At 32.9% G+C, this 27385-nt stretch overlaps 5 protein-coding genes across 5 annotated transcripts; all 5 read left to right on the top strand.

Annotated features, from left to right (window-relative positions):
- The first annotated feature begins 4800 nt into the window (after positions 1-4800).
- LOC120172726 (pollen-specific leucine-rich repeat extensin-like protein 3) lies at positions 4801-5706 on the top strand. Its single transcript, XM_039180123.1, has one exon. The coding sequence runs from the start codon at positions 4801-4803 to the stop codon at positions 5704-5706; it is 906 nt and encodes a 301-aa protein (XP_039036054.1).
- Positions 5707-6771: 1065 nt separating this feature from the next.
- LOC120172727 (TMV resistance protein N-like) lies at positions 6772-8754 on the top strand. The gene is made up of 3 exons (XM_039180124.1): positions 6772-6862; positions 7006-7081; positions 8268-8754. Exons 1-3 carry the CDS (start codon positions 6772-6774, stop codon positions 8752-8754), a joined length of 654 nt encoding a protein of 217 aa, XP_039036055.1.
- Positions 8755-8797: 43 nt separating this feature from the next.
- On the top strand, positions 8798-12424 carry LOC120172636 (disease resistance-like protein DSC1). Its single transcript, XM_039180048.1, has 4 exons — positions 8798-9937; positions 10012-10341; positions 10480-12006; positions 12091-12424. Exon 3 carries the CDS (start codon positions 10976-10978, stop codon positions 11966-11968), a length of 993 nt encoding a protein of 330 aa, XP_039035979.1. The 5' UTR covers positions 8798-9937; positions 10012-10341; positions 10480-10975; the 3' UTR covers positions 11969-12006; positions 12091-12424.
- On the top strand, positions 8910-10767 carry LOC120172728 (disease resistance-like protein DSC1). The gene is made up of 4 exons (XM_039180126.1): positions 8910-9732; positions 9837-9919; positions 10012-10341; positions 10480-10767. Exons 1-4 carry the CDS (start codon positions 8910-8912, stop codon positions 10765-10767), a joined length of 1524 nt encoding a protein of 507 aa, XP_039036057.1.
- On the top strand, positions 11456-18982 carry LOC120172637 (disease resistance protein RPS6-like). The gene is made up of 4 exons (XM_039180050.1): positions 11456-11466; positions 17686-18121; positions 18214-18522; positions 18618-18982. Exons 2-4 carry the CDS (start codon positions 17996-17998, stop codon positions 18903-18905), a joined length of 723 nt encoding a protein of 240 aa, XP_039035981.1. The 5' UTR covers positions 11456-11466; positions 17686-17995; the 3' UTR covers positions 18906-18982.
- The last annotated feature ends 8403 nt before the right edge of the window (positions 18983-27385 follow it).

Consider the following 27385-nt stretch of genomic DNA (forward strand, 5'->3'; position numbering starts at 1 on the left):
GGGACCTCTGTTCTGCAGTGAAGTTTCTTCAATTACCTTAAAGCATTAGGCTGAAAATGAATCCCATGTTTGTTGATCTTCCCCACTCGAATTGAAACCAAAGGTATGCAAAAACACGTCGCCAGTATACCAACTTCCGATGGCTCAAAGTGCTGAGATTTTATGAAAACAAATCAAATTAAACACACAAGTAAACCAAATCGAAAATTTTACGAAGCAAGTACAAATTTCAACTAAATTTTCATGTTAAGAGTTCAATTAAAACGGATAAACAAAAGCTTCAAATTTATCAATATACCTGACTCAAATGAGCTAACAATCGATCCTCGGCAAAGCCGTTTGAGACACTGATTTTCAACAAGGGCTTTAACCTTTCATTGGTCCGCCAGGCGCCTATTACTTGCATATCCAAAGCTTGTAACCATAGCAAAATCCTATCCTCTCGATCGCTTTGTTGAATCAGCAAATGTCCATCGTTTTCCTCAACGAATATGTCGGTTAACCGCTCCGTGAGTCCGATTCCGTTCCTTTCCTCGCCGTTCTGTCTCGATGCCGTTCCAGAGGCCTCGACAATTCCGTTCATTGAAGACGACGCGTCCGATGAATCGATCATTTCGTTACATTTTTATCCAAGCGATCGTCAACGAATTCACGGTTTCTAGAATTAGACATCGTAGAATTCAAACAACAACAAAAATACTTCAAGAAATCAAATTCTTCGATTGATCGCGAAAAGAAATATGAAATTAAAAGGGTCAAGTTCGAACGGAGAAAGCATCAAAGGAAGTGATTTTAGATAGAGTGAGAGGGGAAGATTTTAGAGAGAGACGAAAATATCCCCCCACAAAAATGGTTTAATTAAATATTAAGGCGATCCCCTGAAATTTGATATAAAGTCTATCATAATCATTTTTTATTAAACAATTAAAATATTATTTTATAAACGGTTATAACTTTAATTTTGAAAATTGAGGATTTTGAATTGATTTGGATTAAATTGATAGGAGTTGCCATCGATATTTGGGTTAGGTAGGTCGAATAACTAAAAACGTCTTTTAAAAATAATTTTAAGAAAAATTATTTTTAAGACAAAAAGCTGGTCTTCGTTTACAAAGATTCACTTAAAACGGATTCGGGAGTCTGTTACTCATGAGGAATGATAAGCACCCCACAACGCCCAAAATTGATACTTAAATCGCTTGCACATTGTCGTAAATGGTGAAAATTAAGAATCGAATTTTAAATTAAAATATTATCCATTTATTGAAATTTAATTAATTTTCTTCGAATTAATTATTTAAAAAAAATCCTTTTACTCTATAATAAATCTTAAAATTCGTAACCCTCCGTCAGTAAAACTATTTTAACTATTTCTCATTCGTAAAAGAATATTCTATCTCTGAATAACGCATATCAAAATAAAAATGAATATTGACTTTTGCATAAAAATAAAATAAATTAATAAAAACACATTGAATCATTCACACAAAAATATTTAATTGATAAAATAAAATAGATTTATTTCAAGTTCCATGTCATTAAAATGTCGTACTGGATCGCACCACTTCAACCAAGTGATGCTTTCCACGCTCATTCTACACATACGTGTTCTTGAAAATATTGAATAATATTAATATTTAAGGGAATACAATATAAACAATGACAATTTGAAACATGCGAAATAAAAATATTTACAATAAATAGAGATAAACATATTTATTTATATGTGATACAAGTGAATACATAACATATAAAATGTACATACATAAGGAATTAAAATAAAAGCAAATTAATATTACAAACCAAAATTTAATGACCAAAAAGTAAGTACTTGAAATTACAAGGACCAAATAGCAAAAACATAAACTCAAAGGACCAAAATAGTACAAACATGAATTTAAAGGACTAAAATGGAAAAAAACAAAAAACTTAAATGGCTAAAATAGTAAAAACAGAAACTTAAGGGTCTAAATAATAAATACAGACATTTAAAGGACTAGAATAACAAAAATAGAAACTTAAGGGACTAAATAGCAAAAATATAAAGTTAAAGGACCAAAATAGCACAAACAAAATTTAAAGGATTGAATCATAAATATACATAAACAAGAGCCAAAAAAGAAAATATTAAACAGTATAGGTACTATAAATGAAAATAATCCATAAATCATATTAGGGACCAAAATAAAATGAACATAAACATAAAGGATCAGATAATAATTAAACCAAATGCCCAAACAGTTACTAAAATAAAATGTTTACAAATACAAGGCCAAAATCGAATATCAAAGAATATACACAACACCTAACATCAGTGACTAAAATGAAACATTTAAAAATATTAGGATTATAGTCAAATAGTTACAGAAATGTATAATACATAACACAGTGACTAAAATATAAGTACAGAAACATAAGTTCTCAAAAAGAAATAAAATAAACTTTCATTTCATGGTTAAACAAAAATATTATAAAGAATGGAGGACTAAACGTGTAGTTATCCCATAATGAGAAAACACGGAACCCCTTTGGCCTAAACGACGAGGTTTTGAGTTTGATATTTAAATAATACCCAAGGTCAAAAATGGCCAAAACCCCTTTCATTTGCTCTCATCTCAGAAAATAGGGAATCGCACGACATCAAGGTTTCGGTCGATTAGCGGCGTTGGTGGTAGACGACGATTATAAGAGATTAAAATTAGAGTTTTCTTTAGATTTGGGATTTTTTATAATTTCAAGAAATATTAGATTTTTTTAAAATAAAATTTAATTTTAAGTATTTTTAAAAAAAATTATATGTCTCACACTGGTCAAATAACAATATTTTTTAATAGTTGTTATAGCACAGATACCTAAAAATAAAACGTCGAAAACGTTAGATACTTAAAATTGTAACAAAAAAAAAACGTTATACATCTATTTTTAACAAACAAAAAAACTTTACACCTAAAGTTAACTTTAAATATAATTTGAGTACTTATTTTTACATTAAGCATTTTTAAATAAGTATAATACGTTATTTAATAAAACTCATGATTTAACTATGATGTAGATTTAATTTTTTTTATATTTTATTTTTCTGAAAATTAACTATAATTTATTATTATAATTTAATTTAAAATAAAATAAAAAATTATATGCTAGATTTATAGAATTTAGGATATTTTTTATGAAATATACCATAGATTTACATTTAGGAGGTAAAAAAATAAATAAATTGAAAATTTTAAGTTCAATAATAGTTAGCAATAAAAACGATGGCGATAGACAACTATCGATGATGGTGATAAGCGACCATTAATAGTGATTAATGATGATGATATACAATTAATACTGATAAGAGATTTTGATCATATTCATAGGTTTAATTAATATTTTATCTAAATTTTAAAAAATAATAATAATTAACTCTGTTTACCAATATTTTTAAAATCGGATCGGACATTGAACCGATGAATGTATTGGTTCATTGGTTTAACCGAGTTCAACCGCGGTTGAACCGAATTTTATATAAAATAATATATTTTTTTAATTTTACATAATATTCAAAGCAATATTAATATATATGTAACATTTTTTTTAAGTTTACAATATTAAAAAGTATAAAAATATCACAAGTCATAACATGTATAAATGAAAAACCATAAAATCAAGTGAAACAAAATGATTCAAATAAACTATAACATAATATTTAAGGTAAAACATATTAAATAATAAATTTAATTATATAACTATAATCAAAAAATAAAATTGGGGCTTAAAAAAATCATAACAAATGATGTCATTTGGTTTAATTGTTTTAAAAAAAATAATTCCACATGACTAAGAAACATAGAAGAGTATCTTACATCCCAACTTACTTCTATAAATAATAGAGGTAATTTGACATTCAAAATCATAAAGCCTTTTGGTGAGCACAAAGTGAACTATTCTTTCGCTTCAATTGAGCTCAAATTTTAAGCTTCAATCGAACTTCTAGATTTTTTTTTGAGTTCGAGCCTTTTCGGTTTCAAGTTTTAATATTATATTTCGAGTTGATAATTTTTAGCTCGTGAGTTTTTGAGTCGAGTTGAGCTTACTTTTAAAGTTTTCGAGTTCGAGTTGAGCTCAGCAATACTCGAATTTGACTCGGCTCGTTAAACAAACAACGTCGTTTGATTTAATTTTTTTTTTAAGAAAAAAAGTGAATCGGCGGTTCAAATCGGTTTTCAGCCGGTTCACCCCGATTTTCCCGGTTTTCAGCCGGTTCTTCCGGTTCTTTACCGATTATGTGCTAATCCGATTTTGGAAGTTAACCGGACCGGACAGATCACCGATTCACGGTTCAATCGATCGAATCGGCCGATCCAATCTGATTTTAATAACATTGCTTTCTACTATCATAAAATTTCATCGAATTAATAAATTTTCACATTTTAATTAATAAAAAGTTTTAAATAAATAATATAAATAATAAAAAGTTTTAAATAAATAATAAAATAATAAAAAGTTTTAAATAAATAATATAAATAATTACATAATATTTTTATAATTTAATGATAAAAAAGTGACCACTTATCAAATAAAAGTGACCATTCCAATAGTTTACCCTGTAGTATACTTTTTGCAGACGGATACACGCATAGAAACCTGCCAACCACTAAGGCTAAAATCGTCATTGTATTCCTCTTTTCTTTCCCCCATTCCTAAATCCTAAGCAAACTTCAGGCCTCCCAATTTGTCAAAAATATCCTGCGCACCACTCGAGTCGGTGCACGTTAGCATAATCTCCTACGAAAAGCCATCGCCACCGCTACCGTCATGGCGACTCACTCCCGACCGCCTCCACCGAGACCACTCGACCTCGAACTCACGATCGTGTCAGCCAAGCATCTGAAAAACGTCAACTGGCAAAACGGCGATCTAAAGCCCTACGCAGTATTCTGGCACGATCCAGACCGACGTCTCTCGACCCGATCAGACGATTCTGGCTCAACCCGACCGGTTTGGAACGAGCGTTTCACCCTTCCCCTCGTTGTTCCTTTCCACGACGCCGTTTTGACCCTCGAGATCTTCCACTCCAAACCCTCGGAAACCCCGAAGCCTTTGGTGGCCACCTTCCGGGTTGAACTCAAGGACTTACCGGACCCGGATGACAGTTCCAAGATCCGAACCTTTTCTCTCCGACCATCGGGTCGTCTCCAAGGTAAGATCCGAGTGAAACTCGGGATCCGAGAACGTCCCCTTCCTCCACCTCATGATTACCATTTTGCTCCCCCTCCTAGCTATTATTACACAAATGCCCCTCCTCCACCTAGATACTCTGCCCCACCCTACGTCTCTCTTCCCCCGCCGTCAACCTCTCCTCCTCCGCCAACAACGCCTTACTCGTCCGTCCCTGAGGGTTACCCTCCCTATTACTCCAGCCATTGCTACTCCTCCCCGCCCCCGCCCATGCCTCCACGTCCCTTCTTTGAACGAGCTTCCAGATATGGCACTCCATCAGCGCCGGTAGATTACTCCCCGTACGATCAAAAGCCTCGAGGAGGCTCCAAAGTTGGGCTGGGAACTGGATTAGCTGTTGGAGCTGTGGCCGGGGCTTTAGGTGGAATGGCGTTAGAAGAAGGATTGAAATACGAAGAAGAAAAGATTGGTGAAAGGGTCGAGCATGAAGTGACTTCAAAGGAAAGGGATGATTATAGTGATTATCACCGCCCTGATTATTGATGGGTTTTTTAAGGCAATGATGATGGTGATGAAGATTATGATGGTCATGTCTTACATTTATAAGTATTTGTGTATATAATTTGTGATCTGATAATGGGTTTGTGTTTTTATGTTTTGGATTAAATTGATCACAGAGTGAGCTGAGAATAACTCTTTTGTTGTGTATTATGTCCTAATTTCTTCTGCTACAAGAATAAATTGTTAGTGTTTACTTCAAAAGTTTAACATTTGTTGTACGTTTTATGTTTAATCTTTTGCCTTTTTGTTAGTTAGTTGTTGAATGATTTCTGGCTTATTGAATGTGATCGTCGGCGATTGAACATGAAAAATAGGATTGACAGTGTGGTTTACAAATGCTTGCTTCATCAAGCTTTGCCGGATAATGCTCAAAAGACTTCTATCGGTATATGTTGAATTGTATGCATTTTAGAAGCTTATCGTACAATGAGATTTCCATGTGATTTATGCAGGTTTAAATGTCATGTCGATTGAGTCATATTTGATTTTCTTGGGGATTTAAATGTCAGAGTCGCATTTCCTAGTACCTTATATCTGATGCTCGGAGGAATACGAACTAGGAAACAAGTTCTTTATTGACTTATTACTACCTTTGATATAGATAGTAGTCTCTGTACCTCTTCATGTTGCTGCCAAGATCTGTATGCTTTTTAACTGTCTAGCGATAGCATTTACAATTTGTATGGCATGTTTGATATTACATTGAATTCTAGAACAAATAGAGTTATCCTTTTAGTTAACATTGACTTGTAAGTCGATTTGAAGACAAATTCAAGTATAGGTTATTCAAGGTAAATGCATGGATCAAATGGATGCTATGGCATCGTGATAGGGGTCTTCATCTTACTATATGCAACAGCTTGGGATAACTGGGAAAGGATCTGGGACATACTCTGGATTATTAATGCCCAAATTTACTTTTCGAGTCAAGTATTAGTGTCGCTACTGTGAGAGCAACATTACCTGTTGTAGAGCCTTTGTCTGAAATTACCAGACGTAGTGTCGATGTAAGCACACCTCTGGCAGTGCACCTAATGAGACTATGAAATGGAAGGGGGAAGACCTCGACTCCAATCCAGAAAACGAGGAAGGGGGTTGACACTGGTCACTGGAAGGAAGTCACAATTATCTTCCTCTGGTAAATTATTTGCCCCATCTGTATGTCTTGTTTACAGATTGATAATGCTAATTGTAACTTGAAGCCGCAGCTTAACCTAGTGGAAATAAGCTTAACGTTTATATTTTAGTCAGCTTAATGTATGTTTCAGTTGTTATTTGTAGGGTCTTTGGAGGATCATACTCAGTACAGAATTACAGATATATATAGGGCGTGGAGCACAAGGATGCGAGAGAACAGGTTAATCTGTTCTTTTCGTGCTGCATTCTATAGTCTTTTAACCACTGCTGCATGATGTTGAATCTGTTGTGGACGCGTTCAGAATAAGTGCAAGAGATACGATAGTATTAGCCTAGAACAAAAATTTAGAGTAATTGAATCGAGAATCGATAGGCTAATAGTCGAAAGAGTTGGAAACCATTTTTTTTTCACATAATGCTTAAATTATTCATACTTCTCGTCTCCAAACTTTTAATTCAGAGGATGCCAAATGTTTAAGCGTACTCGAACCGTCCTCTTGAATGCCGTAATAATAATCATATTAGCCAAAGATTGAAGAAGCTAGTCGGGACTGAATTTGGAGTACCTGCTTCACAATAATTCACATTCTTCATTCATTTTTAATTTTTGCTTTAGGTTTACGAGTAGAAAATAGATTAAAGGCTTTATAAATGGTCAAATTGTGATTTTGGTGACGGCTGTGTAACACACAAGCAGCTGGAGCTAAAGGAATCGTCGTAAAACAGCAAAGGAAAATCTAAATATCCGGTGACCTTTCGCAACACTTTCCACGACGATTGGCATAGTTTCACGGTGGGTGGGAGATTAGGTTTTGGTGGCGACAACGAGACGATTCTGATGGTACGGTGACGATCACGGGCCGACGGTGGCCGATTGACTGTGAAAAAATAAATTGAGTTTTATTTTTAAATTATAATATTAAGTGTGTTTTAAATAATTTTTTAAAATTTTATATGCATGATATGTGTTTGATCAAATTTAATGGTGGTTATGATCTAGACACCTAAAAGTGTAACGTTGGAAATGATAGACACCTATTTCTAACGAAATATTCTTTTGACACCAACAGTCAATTTAGAGTATAGTTTAGACACTTAATTTGTATTAAGCTTTTAATTAGTTAATGATATTATCAATTTGATTGAATGAAAATAATATATATTAAAAATTAGGTTATGTCATTAAAATAGTAGGATTGAATGTCATTTGAGAAAAGTAGAGGGGACTCTAATCAAAATTTGATCCTTTTTGAATTGAAGAATTTCATGTTTGGTGGGCTTTTTAAGGCCCACAAGCACATTTATTATTATCCCTTTCTCAATCAAAGCGCACTCTATCACTTTTGTCGGTAATAGATATTGGCTAAGCTCAAGTCGTCAGTATTGTATTTTGCTCTCTTCTGCAGTCGGCTCCAATCAGTCAATCCATACTTTTTCATGGCTTCTTCTTCATCTTTATCTTCTGGTCCAATGAAACATCAAGTTTTCTTGAGCTTCAGAGGTGAAGACACGCGCCTTAACTTCACCAGTCATCTACTCGAAGCTTTGAAAGCCACGGGAATGAACGTCTTCTTCGATGAAGAGAAATTGGAAAAAGGGGAGCAACTTTCACAAGCACTTTCTCAAGCAATCGCAGCCTCGAGTCTCTCCTTAATCGTTCTATCTAATGATTACGCTTCTTCGAAATCATGTTTGGCTGAACTCTTTGACATCATGGACTATAAGGACACTCGAGGACATATTGTTCTTCCCATCTTTTATCATGTTGATCCTTCTGATGTGCGAAATCTTGGTGGAGGTTTCAAGAAATCCTTTGAACACCATGAATTGAAAGGGCTAGATCAAGTACATAGATGGAAAGTTGCCTTCTCCGGAGTTGGTAAATTAAAATGATGGCATATAGAAGGAGGCAAATTTGACAGGTAACTCAATTTTTTTGACTTATCTTTGTTTTAGCTTTCATATATAATTACAATTTTTTTTAATTATCTGATAGACCTGAAACCGAGTACATCAAGGATATCATTAAGTATGTATTAAAAAGGTTGATGAATAGCAAGATTAGAAGAACTTCTGAAGAATTGGTTGGAATAGATGATCAGAAGAACATGATTTTGGGTATGATTAAGCAAGAAGAGAGTCGTGTAATAGGACTGTGGGGAATGGGTGGTATAGGCAAAACAACCCTTGCTGATGTTGTTTATAAGGAAGCCTCTCCAAACTTTGGATCTCGTTGCTTTCTTCAAAATGTAAGTGAGAAAATAAAAAACCAAGGGTGGGTAACTTTACGAAATGAGCTTCTTTCCAAGCTCTTAAATGAAAAGGAAATTCGTATTGACACCATTTCGATAGAATATCCTTACCAAGAGAGGCTGAACAATAAGAGAGTAATTGTTGTCCTTGATGATGTTAGTGACCAGGACCATATAGATTACATGGGTGTTAAACATTTTGGTCCTGGAAGTAAAATTGTTGTAACATCTAGAGACAGACAAGTACTTAAGAATGGAGAAGCTAACATAATACATGAGGTAAACAAGTTAAATAGGGTCGACTCTCTTCAACTTTTTTCTACATTTGCATTTAAGCTGTTGAATCCTACTGTTGATTTTCAAGATCTATCGAACAAGTTTGTAAACTACGCCCAAGGCAATCCACTTGCTCTTAAAGTTTTGGGTTCTAAACTCTATACAAAGCCTAAAAGAGAGTGGGAAAGCGAGGCGGATAAGCTAAAGGAGTATGGCCAACCACAAATTTCACAGATTTTGAAGAGTAGCTTTGATGGACTGGACGAATTAGAGAAGAATATATTTCTTGACATAGCATGCTTCCTTAAACGGAAAGACCGATATGAGATAGAAGAAATTCTAAGTTGCTTGTATAAGGGTGTAGTGTGTGTAATAGCAACTTGGTCGACAAGTGCCTACTTGATATAACACCCTTTGAAAGAATTTCTATGCATGATATGCTTGAAGAGATGGGCAATGACATTGTTCGCCAAGAATGTAAAGACCCTACAAAGTGCAGTAGGTTAGGGAATCCTAAAGACGTGGTTCAAGTGCTCAAATATAATAAAGTAAGTACTAATTATATTTATATTCTTTTTATTTTTCCTATTATAATACTTGATAAACTTTTTTTTTTGATCAGGGGACTGACTTGATTGAAGGAATAAAGTTAGACATGAGTCAAATTGGTAACCTAAAGTTTCGTCCTACTGTTTTTGAGAAGATGCATAATCTTAGATATATTCACTTCTATTTTCCTCCGTTTAGTGCTGCGAGACATGCAGACCAAGTTGATTATAAGAAACTATATGCAGACGGAGTTGATAGTATATATCTTCCTGATGAGCTAAGGGTTCTCCATTGGCCTAATTATCCCTTCAAATCTTTATCAAGTTTTAATCCACATAATCTTGTCGTGTTGGAATTAACACGTGGCAACATAGAACAACTATGGAATGAAGATGATCATCTGGTATATGCTATTCCGTACTTTCTTCATCCAAGAAGTTTTTTTTCAAGAAACTACATCAGTTGATTTATTAATACATATATGCATGTGTACATACATATATTTTGAAATAATGTAGCCCTTTATATTTTCATTGCACAGGATCCTGCCAATTTAAGGAAAATAAACGTGTCTTATTGCAAGAATTTAAGGAAGATCCCGAATCTAATAGGAGCCATCAATCTCAAAAGCCTAATCTGTACGGAGTGTAGAAGCTTGGTTGAATTTCCTTGCCTCAATCATTTGGCATCTCTTGAAACCCTTCAACTTGAGGGATGTCTTAATCTCAAGAAGTTTCCTGAGGTCCCAACTCACTTTTCTACCTTATATTTGGGACAAACTGGAATAGGAGAAGTTCCTGATTCAATTGAGAAATTCCTTGGGACTTAAAACCTTGTCTTTGACAAACTCAAGGGTTAAAACTGTTTCGAGCAATATTTCAAAGTTGAAATCCCTTGAATATCTGAATCTTAGTGATTGCCCCATTGTCGAGTTTCCGGAAATCCCGTTAAGCTTAACAGAATTATACTTATCTGGGACTCAAATTGAAGAAGTGGCCTCATCTTTCTACATTGTAAGTAATCTTCTGCACTTTGATATGAGCGGCTCAAATATTCAAAAGTTACATTGCAATATTGTATTGTCTGGTTCGAGTTCGACAGCAATTCCAACAGTTGATGTGCCCTCAGCAACCTCAATGTTCAAAAGCCTTATATGTTTGAAAATGAATTATTGCAAGAGCCTTAAATTACTGTTGGAGCTTCCACCATATCGGCGGTTCTTGGCTGCATGTGGCTGCGAGTTGTTAGAAAATGTATCATTCGCAGATCAAAACTTGTATCAATTCGATTTTTTAGGCTATGATGATGATGTACTTTTCATGTTATTCTCTAATTGCTTCAGCTTGAATCAAGATTCAAAGGATAACATCGAGGCCAATGCAATGCTCAATATTGGGTCCCTGGCTAAGAAATGGGCATCGAGTTATGATTATGATTTCCAGCCTGATGTCCTACTAAAATTTTTTTGTTGTTTTCCGGGAAACAAAGTTTCAGCAAATAAGTTCGAGTTTCAGAGCTCGAATTCTTCGTTGAATTTGAAGATAGCCTTAAATGGGTGTAGTGGGAGGAGATTTTTGGTTTTTGCTATCTGCCTTGTGGCTGATCTCACTCACTGCAATCGCCTTGAAAATCTTGAATATATCTGTGAATATCAATTGATAGCCGCCGGTGGTGGTGATGAAAAGTTCAAAAGTGAACTAATTAAAGAGCAAGATTTTGAGTTGGACTTGACGTACAGGGGTGATCACGTGTTGATTCTATTTAGTAAAGATTTTGTTAAAGAAGACAAGAATTATGAGGAGGCATCATTTGAGTTCCACATCAAAAACTGCGATTACGGCGGTGAAGAAGTTAAACTCGATGATGTCAAGGTGGAAAAATGTGGTATACATGTATTTTACATAGATGCAGAGAGTTTTGCCGATAGTGCTGTCAAATCCGAAGAAATGCTCAACTTCGATGAGACATCCGATGGCAGTTTTTACTCTGCTGAAGATGGTAATGTTGAGGAAGTCAATGATGATGCATAAAATCGACTTTAACCATGATGGTGTCATCCAATGCAGAGGTAAGTTGGTTTCATTGTCATTTAGAAAGGGCTATGCCATTTTCTGAGAAACTGAAGCCTTGTATTTCTTCTTTGTAAATGCAGGTTTAGAAGATAGTGTCCATGAACGAAATTCTTCATATTAACTAATTTGGAGGAAGTCGGAGGCAACCGGAGATATTAAGAATCGTACAGAATTCGTTCAGCCTCGTTGTTTAGTTTCCAGCATTGGTGCTCATGCCATAGGCAGTAAGTAGAGATTTAATCATCTCCTATCTCAATACTCTCTGCATTTTCCTTCAATGTTGTCTTCATCCATTGATTTATGTTTAATATTTCCTTTAAAGTTGGTTAATTTATATGTTATTGTTAGAGATTGTGACCGAATTCTTCATATTAACTAATTTAAACTTTGGAATGAAGATGATCATTTGGAATATGCTTCCATACTTTCTTCATTAAAGAAGTTTTCTTTAAGAAACATAATTTGATTTACTAATATGTGTGTGTACATATAAACAATGTAATTGTGTAATATCGAACCTTCTCAAATGATTGAATAAAATAAGAAATAAAAAGGGTTCCGTTCTGAATGCTAAACACTTCTCGTCCCAATAAAAGTAAAATTTACATTTAAAAAAGAGACTCTAGTCGCTTGTTCCTTCTTTTTCACTTTGGTTGACAAGCAGTAACACCAGTCTTCGTGTTAGTAATTCTACCTTTAGGTGCGTTTGGTTCACGGAATGTAAGATTATCAGTGGAATATAAGATTAACAGGGAATAAGATTACTGAGAATGTTGTATTTTGTGTTTGGTTGGTTTAGCAGGAATGTAAGATTACCGTGTTTGGTTAAAGGAATAAAAGATTATTGGAATGTATATTTGACTAAATTGTCCTTATTATATATTTGTTTTTTTAACAAGTTGGAAAATATTTATATATATTTTTAAAAAAATTTAAATTAATAAAATTTATATTTTTTTACAAAATTGAAAATATAAAAAAGTTTAATGAAAGGGTAAAATTTTATTTTAACCCCTGAACTTCATATAAAATTTTAATTATAGACTTTTTTTTTGTAAATCTAAAATAGTTTAAGGATAAATTTGTAATTTAACCTTCGTATAATTTTTATTATTCAATGACAGAAGAATGATATTTTTGAATTTTTTTAAGGGTATTTTAGTCCAAAACGCCGGTAATCCAACAATACATAAGGAAAGGGAGGTAATGGCATTCCCGATAATATACCCCCAAAAAATCTACTATTGACCGTTTGGTTAGCCGGGAATGTCATTCCCGGTAATCTTACATTACCAATAGTGGATTTTTTGGGGTATATTACCTGGAATGTCATTACTTCCCTTCCTTAGGTATTGTTGGATTACCTATGTTTTGGACTAAAATGTCCTTGAATTTTTTTTCTTTCAAAAATATAATTATTCTGTCATTGAATAATAAAAATTCTACGAAGGTTAAATTACAAATTTATCCATAAACTATTTTAGATTTACAAAAAAAGTCTATAATTAAAATTTTATATGAAGTTCAGGGGTTAAAATAAAATTTTACCATTTCATTAAACCTTTTTATATTTTCAATTTTGTAAAAAAAATTATATAAATTTTATGAATTTAAATTTTTTTAAAAAAAATATATAAATATTTTTCAACTTGTTAAAAAAACAAATATATAATAAGGACAATTTGGTTAAATATACATTCCAATAATCTTTCATTCCAATAATCTTTTATTCCTTTAACCAAACACGGTAATCTTACATTCCTGCTAAACCAACCAAACACAAAATACAATATTCCCAGTAATCCTATTCCCTGGTAATCTTTTATTCCCACTGGTAATCTTTTATTCCTACTGGTAATCTTTTATTCTCACTGGTAATCTTACATTCCGTGAACCAAACGCACCCTTATGGTATGTTGTCCTCTTCTTTTATTGTATTTTTTTATTTTTTGAAACGTTTTTAGTCTTTTTTATCAGTCATTTGAATGTTCCTTTTGTTCGTTTTTCTCAGGGTTGGATTTGATCTCGTTGCGACTAATCAAGATAATGCTTATTGGATAGGATATCATGTTGATCTTCTCTACTTTGAAACTTTAGATTAGTTAGATACATGGTTTGCATTTATAGATAATTTTTTCATGATGCTTAGCTTTGATTTGGGTTTGTCAATGGTCTTTGAGTAGTTTGATCTCATATTGTGATTCGTTTGTCGATGCAGTCAAATCTGTTTATATCTATTTTTTCGAATTTTTTTCGATAAGTATTTTTACATTTTTCCTTGTATGAGATTATATGATCTCACTATTTTCTTATATCAATGATTATAAAAAAATATCTTAATTATATATTTACTTTACGATTATGATTATAAAACCTAATTGTTACTTTGGATTTTTAATAAAATTAGTTACTTTTATTATAAAAAGAATTTGCACTTAAAAAGTACTTAAATGCACTTGAACAGATGATCTACACGGACAATAAACAGTACTTTCGAAATATCACAAAAAGTGCTTTATTGGTGAAGACCAAAGGTGATGTCCCCATCTTGACGCCATTGGTATTTGAATCTATAATTTTTTTTAAAAAAAGGTGATGTCCCTATCTTTAAAGGTCCTTCTTGCCCATTGTGGAAGCACGCCCATTTTCTTAAGTATCGGTCCACATTGTTCTGTATCGGCATGAACTTTATCAGAAGGGTGCTGGAAGAAGACGTCGGGGGCATGAAGAACATTAGGCCAGGTTAGTCCACCGGCCGGTTTGCGTATTGGTCAATCCTTGAAGGCAAAGGCATCACACTTCTTATTGGGATTGTACTCCAAGGCGACATGGCATTTGTTGGAATCGAATTGGATACTTCCTTTGCGTCCGCAGTCGCCTTCTTGTTGACCACCCATACGCCCTTGTTGTCCGCGCATATCAATGACACTTGAGCCTCTGCAAATCAAACAACAATAACATATGTGAACAGATACGTAGTGATCAGTGTGATGAACTGCAAGTAGTGTGTGATTCGGTTATTACTCGGCTGGAACTCGGTGATTTCGGTGACTATTCTGGTACGGCAAGGGTCGCACAGAACTCTGCCCACTAAAGTAAGGCCATGGGCGATGCTAAAGAGGCACGAAGCTCATATTGCCAAGGAAATAATTGTGACCATGGAGGCTTTTGCCATTGCTTTTGCTTCTTTGTATGATTTGATTTTTGTGTGAAACAAGTGGGAATAATTTATAGGGGAGGGACTGAGCTATTTTGGGCTATTGGGGGAATTAGTCAAGTTTTCTATTTTGGGATTATAATAATAATCAAAAGGGTAAATTATATTTAACTTGATAATAATTTTGAGTTTTAGTTTTTTTTAAATATAATAATATCAAAATTTTGATGATAGAGATTGTAATCTTATCATGTTCAATGAGGTTACGATGTTTTAATTAACATTACTTCTCTCTTTCCTTTTATCATACAGATAAAATTCTACAGTTATTGATAAAATTATAGACAAATGAGGATCACTTTGACAAAGTTTTCGACAAATGTTGAGAGCGACTTTGGTAAAATTGTCAACAAATGTCGACAACTTACTCTAATTTTTCAACATATTGATATCAAATTAAAAAAAAATAAAAATAGATAACTAAAATAAGATTTTTTCCATAAATTAACATTAAGTAAATTTTGGTCCTTTTTCCCCTTAAATTCATCGTTCCATTTTATTATATTTTCTTATATAATTTTTTATTTTTATTTTTGTGTTTTTAATTTTCTTTCAGTTTAGTTCCTAATATATATATAAGGATAAACTATTCAAATAACCCCTTAATTATGGAGTTGGTATTGATATGATCACCATACTTTTAGTTTTGACAAAATGACCACATAATTATTTAAGTGGTTTCAATGTAGCAACTTGTCTTTAAAAACAAACGTTGTAGTTGATATGGTTGTTATTAATTAATGGTGAGTCAAAGGTCCACATTAGCCACACCATTTATTTTTGATGACAAGTGATTATATTGAAACCACTTAAATAAATATGTAGTCATTTCGTCAAAATTAAAAGTATGATAATCATTTTAATATCAACCTATAATTAAATGGTCATTCGAATAATTTATATTAAATTAAATTAGAGTTCATTTGAATAGTTTATCTTACATAAAATCACCAATAATTATTGGTAATTTTATGAAAGTCGGTTTTAACAACCAACGATTTCGTCTATACCATAAAAATATCCCTGTTTCTCTAATCATTCAATATAATCTTTAAATCTCTAATTCCTAATTAAACGTATAGAAACATAAAGGGCTGGATCAAGTGCATCGATGGAAGGCTGCCTTCGCTGCAGTCTGTAAATTAGAAGGGCGGTATATAGAAGGAGGCGAATTCGACAGGTAACTATATTTTCTATCCCCTCTATATATTCGACTAGACTTTATTTTGGATTTGATATATGTTTTGGTTTTGATTATTTTCTAAACCTGAAACTGAGCACATCAACGATATTGTTGAATTTGTTATGCAAAAATTGATGAAGCACCAAGTTTTCTTGAGCTTCAGAGGCGAAGACACAGGCCTGAGCTTCACTGCTCATCTACTGAAAGCTTTGGAAGAAAGGGGAATAAACGTATTTTCCGATAAAGGGGAATAATTTTCTCAAGCAGTATCAGTCTCAAATCTCTCAATAATTGTTTTGTCTGTCAATTATGCTTCTTCTAGATCATGCTTGGCCGAGCTCTATGAGATCATGGACCGAAAGGACAACCAAGGAATAATTGTTCTTCCCATCTTTTACCACGTTGATCCTTCCAATGTACGGATATGAATGGGAGTTTCAAAACATCCTTTGATGACTATGAATCAAAAGGGATAAACTAAGCACATCAGTGGAAAAAGGCCTTCACTCGAGTTGGTAAATTAAAAGGATGACATATAGAAGGCAGCAAATTCGATAGGTAACTATCTACACACACACACACACATATATATATATGTTTCATCTTTTTATATTTGAATTGTGTTTCTTTTAACTATCGTTTTTAAATCATTTCCCAGACACATCAAAGATATTACTGAATATGCCATAAAAAAGTTGAATCGCAAGTCTACAGGTGTTTCTGAAGACTTGGTAGGGATAGATGATCAGAAAAAGGTGATTTTGGGGTTAGTTGAGCAAGAAGACAGTAGTATAATAGGACTTTGGGGTATGGGTGGAATAGGCAAAACTACTCTTGATGATGCTGTATATAATGAAGTCTCTCCAACGTTTCGAAGTCGTTGCTTTCTTCAGAATGTTAGGGAGGGAATAAAAAACAAAGGGATGGTATCCGTAAGGAATGAACTTCTTTCCAAACTATTAGACGACAAAATCGAGAGACACCCCTTCCATAGGATCCAATCTTATCAAAGAGAGGCTGAGCAATAAAAGAGTCATTGTTGTTCTTGATGATGTTGATGATTCAGAGCAAATACATTGTATGGGTATTAAACATTTCGGTGATGGAAATAAAATCATTGTATCATCAAGAGATAGGCAAGTGCTTAGGAATGGAGGAGCTAACAAAATACATGAGGTAAAGAAGTTAAAAGAGAACGATTCCCTTCAACTTTTTTCCACATTTGCATTTAAGCTCTTGAATCCTCCTATTGGTTTTCGAGATCTATCGTACAAGTTTAGAGATTACGCCCAAGGCAGACCACTAGCTCTTAAAGTTTTGGGTTCTAAACTATATAGGAAGTCTAGAATAGAGTGGGAAAGCGAGGTGGATAAACTAAAGGAATATGCCCAACCACAAATATCCCAGATTTTGAAGACTAGTTTTGATGGGTTGGATGAGCTTGAGAAGAAGATATTTCTTGACATATCATGCTTCTTTAAAAGAGAATCCAAGGAAGAAGTAAAAGAAATTCTAAGTTGCTTGTATAAGGGGGTAGAGTCTGGAATAAGCAACTTAGTTGACAAATGCCTAATTGATATCAATTATGGATACGTCTATGCATGATATGCTCGAAGAGATGGGCAAGGACATCGTTCGCCAAGAGGACCTGGAAGAGCGTAATAGGTTATGGAGTCTCAAAGACATGAATCAAGTGTCCAAATATGATAAAGTAAGCACTAATAGTACTTATATTCTTTTATTTTATGGAATTTCCATAAATTTCTCCATTATGATACTTGTAAATTGTTTTTTTGTTATTAGGTGAATAAATCAATTGAAGGAATAAATGTGCACATGATTGAAACTGAAAACATACAGTTATGCCCTACAATTTTTGGAAACATGCTTAATCTTAGATATATGGACTTTTGTGTTCCTTGGAGATTGTTGGAAAATGAGAAGCTACTTGTAGATGGAGTCGATAGTGTATCTCTTCCAAATGAGTTAAGGTATCTTGGTTGGGATTTTTATCCTTTCAAATCTTTATCACCAAGTCTTAACCCAAAGAATCTTGTCATATTAAAATTATGGCGTTGCAACATGGAACATCTTTGGAATGATGATCATCAGGTATGCACTTTTATACTTTCTCTAATTTTTTACAGCCTAAAGTTGGTAGATGATGAATATAGATAATATAGCTATGTTGAATTTTCATTGCACAGGATCTTGTTTATTTAAGGAAAATTGACCTTACTGATTGCAAGAATTTAAGAAAGATCCCTAACCTTTTGGGAGCTATCAACCTCAAAAGCCTGGACTGTAGTGGGTGTGAAAGTTTGGTTGAACTTTCTCGCCTCACTCATTTGACATCTCTTGAAACCCTTCGACTTTCTGGATGTAGTAGTCTGGAGAAGTTTCCTGAGCTCCCAAATAACCTTTCTGAGTTGGATTTATCATTCACTGGAAATGAGGAAGTGCCTAATTCAATTGAGCATCTCTTTAGTGTGTAATTTTGAAAAAGAAAACATCTATGAGTTGAGGAAATGTGCATCGTATGTGGAAGAAATTGTCTAAGCCTCCAGTTGTATAGGTAATTACCATAATTTTCTGATTGCGACTGTCATTTAGGACTTTGGTAATCACATCTACTAGCCATTAAGAGAATCTTTAGATACCTTAAGGACATTCGTAATTTAGGACTTTGGTATCCTAGAGACTCTAGCTTTAGGTTGCATGCCTTCTCTGATGTGAATTATGGAGGATGAAAAATAGATAGGAAAAACACCTCCGGTACTTGTAAATTCCTAGGAAATATGTTGATTTCATAGTTTTCAAAGAAACAAAATAGTGTTGCATTATCTACCACTGAAGCGGAATACATTTTAGTCGGTAGTTGTTGCGCACAAGTTTTATGGATGAAACAACAACTTTTAGATTATGGAATTAAAGTTGGGACCATACCTATTAAGTGTGACAATACTAGTGCTATTTGTCTCACTAAAAATCCCATCCAACACTCTAGAACTAAGCACATTAAAATAAGCCATCATTTCATTAGAGATCATGTCACTAAAGGAGATGTAGTTCAAGAATCTGTAAATACTTTGCAACAAATAGCGGATATCTTTACAAAACCTTTAGATAAAGAAAGATTTTGGACACTTAGGAGAGAATTAGGTTTAACCAACCTACCTTGACTTAGTGTTTAAAATAATTTTAGCACTTTTAATTAGAAGATGAAAAATGCTTATAAAAATAACATTTTTGAATGCATTATATGCTAATAGTTAGGGGGAGTTTATGATCTTGAGTGAAAATTAATAATATGTTCAAATAAAATTTAAGGATAGATTTGATTGATTGAACATTGTTAATTTTCGAAATATGAGTTGCCAATACCATTAGAGCTAATTAATTTAGCATTCTAAGTGCTTAAAAACAGATTTTGACATTTTGTGCACAGTGTATCGATACCCTCGCTATGTATTGATACACTATGAATATATACCGATACATTCCTTGAATGTGTATCGATACACTCATGAGTGTACCGATACACCCGTCGGGTTTTTGGCTTTAAATCCCTAAAATTAACATTTTACCAAACCCTCAAAACCTAAAACACTCCCGCCGTTTTGCCCCCTCTACTCCAATCTCTCAATTTGCTCAAAATCGACATTTTTAAATCGGATTCCACTCATTCTTCAACTTCTAATCCTGATAGCATCAACAAATTCGTGCAAACAACATCTTATTTCACTCAAATCCGAAATTTTCAAGGTAAACTTTTCAAAAACACTACTTTGTTGATTTTTGAACATAGGACTAGTTTTAATTAGTTCTAGGTTGAAATAAATATCGGGCATTGTTTATATTATGATTTTAAACTAGATTCTACAACTGATTTCATCAAAAACACAAAAATTTTCAAAATTTTTATTTTTCGAAATAAAAAAAATTGTTTTGATTTTAAAATTGTTGTTTTTGATTTAATTATGTTGTTTTCATGAAAACTATACGTATTATGATTTTTCAAACATTGTTTTCAAAAGTTTTCAAAATTACCCATTAGGATTATTTTAGAGAACCTTGAATATTGCGGACTCATATTGAGTTTTGGGATTGATTTTATTGCATACATGTATTTTTTAAATTGCAGTTATTCCTTAATCCCATTCCGATTTAACATCATGTCCAAACGCCCTAGGTCTTCGTCTAGTCGGTCAAACCAACCACAAAACCAACCTCCTATTCCACCTCCAAATCCAAACCCAAACGTTCCTGAAATGACTATCTTTAATTCTTGCTTTAACGAACTGGTCGTCGAGAAGATCTCTACCATAGGTTTGTTAACTTATTCGAGTCATATAGAATCTGGGAAGAACGTATCCCCTCAATCCAAGCTATGGTTGATATGAAATTCAAATATCTTCCTACACTCAAAACTTGGAAATTTGATAAACTCTTTCAGCTCAAACCTGACGTTTATCACCAATTAGTCCGCATTTTCTATTCCAATGCGGTTTATGTCCAAAACGAGTCCCACATTGCAACTGTCAGTATTCGATCTCACCTTTTAGGCCAATATATTCATATTGACTCCGACACAATCGCTAACACCTTTGGTTTAGATAACGAAAAAGAAATTGTGGCTACACGTTATAAAGCCAAGGTTAGTGCGAGTACGTTAGTCGATCACCACGATCGTTTTCTACACTTGATGATCTCTTAGTGGTTTAGACCATCCGGAGGTAGATACTCACCCTTAGAGCTTTAGATTTATGGTGGATACATTGTATCCAACATAATAAGAAAATAAATTTGCCACAAATCATTTTTGCTGAGCTAGTAGAAACCGTAAACAACGTCCCGTTTAAATACATCAAAACCTTAGTTTACAGTTGTCTTCTTAGTAATCTGTTTATCAAATCCAATCTTAGAGTCCAGCTTGATGTAGCCATCACTCTTAAGAGCCAAATAAATTTCACAACCTTGCATAAATCGGGATGGTCCGGGGATAAGGATCAATGGGTTCGATCAACCCAGACAACACCGGGTACTAGCTCTTCACGAGCTGCTCCAGCATCGGCACCGACAGCTGATGATGATCCAGAGCTTGAAGAACTTATGCGAGATATCGATGATCATGTACCCGAGGACGAGTCGGTCCAACAAGAAAGTCCAATGCCTCTATACTTTCGATCATTTATGGAGACATTCGGCTTAAGGTTTGCATCCATAGAGTCCCACTTAACAGCCATGGGGGCTCAACAATTGGAGATTCAATGGGAGATGCGAGCTAATAACGAAGCTATAAATGAACGATTAAATGCGCTTACACTCGAGATGCGAGCATGTTTTCCTCCTTCTGATCCACCTATGGATGATTAGACCTTTTTTTGCTTAGTTTTCTTGGATTGAATTTGAACTTATTGTTAAAACATTTTGGATGTTTTAGGATTTGTGTGTTTTGGATTATGGATATGTTTGTGTGTTTGGTTTGAATATTTAATTTGAACTTCATGTTTACATTGATTAATTTTTGCATCATAGTTGAAATATGACCAATTACCATTACACATTTATGAATATTGTTTATGGACTAATGGCTAACCTTTCTCTTGATTGTGATCTTAGCAGCTTAAGCTATAATTATATAAATCAATTAGCTATTTTCTTAAAAAATCTTGTTTAAACGTTTATAGAGTCATTTTGATTTAACAAAAAAAGGGGAGAATAAAGTAAGGGGGTGTAGTAATTTTCAAAAATGATTTTCAAAAATGAATTTTAAAAAGAAAATCTTAGTTTTGTTATATCAAAAAGGGGGAGAATAAAGTAAGGGGGAGTAGTAATTTTCAAAAATGATTTTCAAAAATGAATTTTAAAAAGAAAATCTTAAAATTACTTAAATGTTTTGTTATATCAAAAAGGGGGAGATTGTTGAAAGCATTTTGATGTTTCGATATAACAAATAATGTACTATTAAATTTTAAGAAGGGACTTGATGTTTCGACAATGATGAGGAAACATCTCCCTTGGCCGAATGGTGATATGCCTCCTCAAATTGGCGTCAAATATCACATGTGCAAGGCATGGGGGTGTGGCCGAATAGTCATGGAACTCTATATCATGTCTCTTGGTGATTTAAGCCTCCATGTTTGCAATTTCTTCACCAACGTGCTATTGGATGAAAAGGCATCTTCATGGGTAGCATCATTCATGAAAGGTCACAATGTTTGGGAAAGGTAACCCTTCATGTTTGAGCTACTTCTGGTGTGAATGAGCTAGAGGTGAGCTGGCCATAGGTGACTTGTAGCATGGTGAACGTTATGGCAGCTCCTTGTGAAAAGGTACCTCTTGAGGTGGCAACTATTCGCGAAAAGGTACGATTTCACAAATTTTGACTTAGGACATATTTGAAGTGTCCTAAGTGGTGATGTTGATGGTGCAGCTCCCCAGCTGAAATGAGGTCATCTTGTAGCTCAAATCTTCAGCTCAATCCAGCTATGAGCTCACGGGCCTCCGGACAACTTTTCACCAATTGTTCCTTATGCTCTCCTAATCGTCCCTATGTGAATAGCCATTGTAAACATGATGCTGAATTGGATCACATCAGGGATGAACACAGATGAACATGGGTTGAATTTTGGGTGTTTGATCGAAAACAAATATAGTGTTTGGGTTTGGTGTTTGTAAAGATCAAGAGAGGGGTTTGAGGATGAACACAAATGAACAAGGGTTGCATTTTTGGTGTTTGGTCGAAAAAACAGGATAGAGTTTGGGTTTTGGTGTTTGTAAAGATCAAAGAAGAGTTTTTGGAATGAACATGGATGAACAAGGGTTGAATTTGGTGTGTTTGATCGAAAAATCAAACGATTTCTGGGTTTTAGATGTTTGTGGATGAGATTTCTAGAGAGAAGTCAGAGGACTTTGAGAGAAACAGAGTGTAGAAAGAGAGCAAAAATTAGAAAATGAGAACAAAAATTGAAAATGATCGAAATTAGAAAAAATTTGGTTTGTATGACTTAAAATTCGGGCCTCTTGATCTGCATATTTTTGAATTTTAATTGGCATTGTAGCATGGTCCCTATGTTTTAAATTTGTTCAATTTAGTCCAAAGGTAATGACACAATTTAAGCTTTATATTTTTAATTCTTTCAATTTAATCCCTATATATTTTTCAATTCTTTCAATTAATATTGTATTTATAAACTCTATATTTTATATTAATAAACTATAGTTTATATAGTTTATATTAATAAACTATATAGTTTATACATAGTATATATAATTTATACATAATATATATAGTTTATATTAATAAATTATATAGTTTTTATATATAGTTCATATAATTTATATTAATAAACTATATAGTTCATATATATATATATATAGTTTATATAGTTTATATATATAGTATATACATATAGTTTATATATATAGTTTATATAGATTATAATATAGTTTATATACATAGTTTATATATATATATATATATATAGTTTACATTAATAGTTTAAATATGTAGTTTATACACAACAACAACAAAACCCTATTCCCATATGCAATGGGGTAAGGGGGAGGTAGGGTAGTAGGCTGCCCTCAACGCCAGGTTGAGAGCAGCTTCCGTAGAAGACCTCCGGCAGTCAAAAATTAAAAATAAAGATAAAATGCAATGCATGTATAAATAAATAAATAAATACATAGTTCAATAGTATTTATATACATTCTTCACATGTGCGTCTGTAATGAGAAGTAATCCCTGCAAATAAATACCTGCGAGAAAATCTCTGCATATAGGCAGAAGCGTAAGACCTGTTTAAATTTAAAAAGAGGAAACATGAGGAAACATGAAGAGAATGATACACAGAAGTCAACGATAAACACGCTACGAGAAGGAATAAAGTCAAATGGGTTAAAACCTAAACTAAGACAACACTAAATCAACTACCCGAGTTCTAAGACTTCATAAATTCCGATGACAGAAACATATAAAAAGTAGTTTATTATATAGGTTATATATATATATATATAGTTTATATAGTTTATATATATAGCATATATAGTTTATATATATAGCATATATAGTTTATATAGTTATTTCATATGTAAACTATATATATATATTATGAAGATAGATTGAGCATAGAGAGTCGATCTTGGTGTGGTGATGTTTCTTCTCTGTGCTGGGCGATTCATTGTTTCACTTCGAGAATGCATAGAAGGTTGGAGCCAGCTGTTTTCATTTCATTTAGGCTGCAGAATGCAATTTCTTTAATACCCGTTTCACTATTTTGCTTTTTAGGAATAAGCGGTGTTTCTTAACTTATTTGTCCGTTCATTATGTCTTTTTATTTACTTATGCAATAAAAGCTGGCTTCCAGGTTAAAAAAATAAACTATAAAGTTTATATATATAGTATTTAGTTTATATATAAATTATATAATATATAAATAGTTTATACATAATATAAAAAAATAGACTATATAGTTTATATATATATATATATATATATATATATATAAACTATATAATATGTAAACTATATATACTATAAACTATATAGAAACTATATAATATATAAACTATGTAATTTATATTTATATATATATATGAACTATATATTATGTATAAATTATATATACTATGTATAAAATGTATAGTTTATATATAGTATATAAATATAAACTATATATATATATATATTATAATTGTTTCAATTTTTCTCAATTTTTGAAATGAATGCAATTTAGTCTATTTTTCAGATTTTCTTCACATTTTATAATTATTATGATTTGATCCTTTTGTGTTCTTTAATTTATTTAAATTTTAATTCGTTCAATTTAGTCCTTAAAATTATATTTGCATATGAATTTGGCTCATACTTATTTCTTATTTATATTTTTGTACTTGGCTCATAATTTTTTAAATGAGTATAATTTAGTCCTTTTTTATATTAATTTCAACCTTAAATTTTAAAATTATTGGTCCCTCATCAATGTATGTTGTTTAATTTATTTAAATTTTTATTTTTAATTTCATATTTGTTCAATTTAGTCCTTAAATTTATATTTTTGTAAAAAATGATCCATGATTATTTATATTTTTAGTAATTTACTCTAAATCATATACACTTACAAATTGCAATTCAACGTTCACGAAAGACGAAAATAATTAATCCAAAAATAAAAAATGACCCAACCTAAACTCAATTGTATCCGGTAAAGATTCAACCTGAATTTTATCTGTCAATGATGTAACCCGATCTAAACGAGATTTGACTGAAGTTCATTTGAACCTGAATTAACCTGGTGTTTAACTGCTCCGGACCTGAACTGACATTGATTCGAACTGAAATTAACCCGACCTGAACCCGAACTGAGTCTGGTGTCAAATCAACCTGAAAATGACCCGAACTGATTTGACCTAGACCCGACCTGATCCGAGTCGAACCATTAAATTGACCTGACATGACTTGTATCCGATTTTACCTAACTTGACAGGATCCGACTAAAACCTGAACGACTACCTGATTTTACATCCCTATCTGCCATCACTTGTTGTTGTGTTTTCCTTATGCAGAGACCTCTTCAACTGTTTTGTTTTGGCTTTTGGGCATTGTTTTCCTAATTATTCAGATTTGGTTTGGTGTGACTAGGATGTGATTTGGTTTTGAACTTTTAAAATGCAAGTAATCATATATGGAAACCTGTCATACACGTTTGAATGGTTAGTTTGCTCTTAATTCTTTTTCATTAGTATTCAATTCATTGATCGAAAAATCCATATTGAATGTTGTAGAGTCTCATTATGAGGATAAGCCACCCAATTCAATTTATTTCATTCACAATATCGAAATTTAAACCATGAATTTTGTTTAAAAGACCTAACTCATTAAATCAACTGATTGTTCGTTCACTAACCTTATAGTACAAGGATCTTTCAATTATCTGTGCTGGAAAATATATCCCTCGACCTAATTGTATTTATGTTATTTTATATTTTTATAATTTGTCAAATTAATAATTTAATTTATAAATTGATTGAGTTCAACTTAATTAACATGATAATTATTGTAATATTTAAAACAAGAGTTCAAATACACTTATCTGTAAGTTATTCTTTAATCTAATTGAGTCCTAACTCCATTAGCATGATAGTAAGCCTTACTCTAATAGGTTACATCGTGAATTCTGATAGGTTCAACACAATTATTGGTCTTTAGTTTATTGAATTTTGTGGTATAGTTGGTCATGGCTTATTTAATAAGTGATGATAATTTCCAAGTAGCTTTCATCTATCTTATTCTTCCTAGCTTAATTGGTGTTAGGACCAGCTTCGGGTTTCAAACTGCAGATTGTCGTTTGCCTTGGTTGCCAGCTCTTTACCATTACCATTACCATGTTTCCTACGGCATTATATATTGATTTGCTCATCTAATTGATTGTGCTATTTATTTTTCTCGGGTCAAATTTTGGTTTTGGTCCCTTAAACATGCTTAAATTGGTTTATTTTATGCTCGGGCCATAATTGTGTTTGTGTTATTTTATTTTCATATAACTTGCCAAGCTAATAATTTAGTTTATTAATCGAGTCTTAATTTAGGGATATGATTGTTTAAGCATTATATAAAAAATACTTGAAATTGCCTTAACATATTTTCGTTTCATGTTTTTTCCCTTCTTCTGGATATTGTATCATAGAATCTTTTCATTTAATTTTTCTAGGTCCAGAAAACGTATGTTGATCTCCTGCTTCTGGTGCAGTGTAATTTTCAAAGTGAAGAGCATAAGAGCAATGACTGACTGTGTCAGTGTCGTGGAGTACATTAAGGGTTTCCGTGTGGGTCAGTGTGTGGGTCCACTCTGGCTAGCAAGCCGTAACGACTGGGCTGAAACGAAAAGAAAGAAGGGAAGACTTTTGACTTCCAAAGCAGTAAAAACGTGTTTAAATTGGATTAAGATATTAGTTAGGCTGCAAAACCACT

The sequence above is a fragment of the Hibiscus syriacus genome, unplaced genomic scaffold (assembly GCF_006381635.1).
Source record: "Hibiscus syriacus cultivar Baekdansim isolate YM2019G1 unplaced genomic scaffold, ASM638163v2 tig00111877_pilon, whole genome shotgun sequence".
Taxonomy (NCBI): Eukaryota; Viridiplantae; Streptophyta; class Magnoliopsida; order Malvales; family Malvaceae; genus Hibiscus; species Hibiscus syriacus.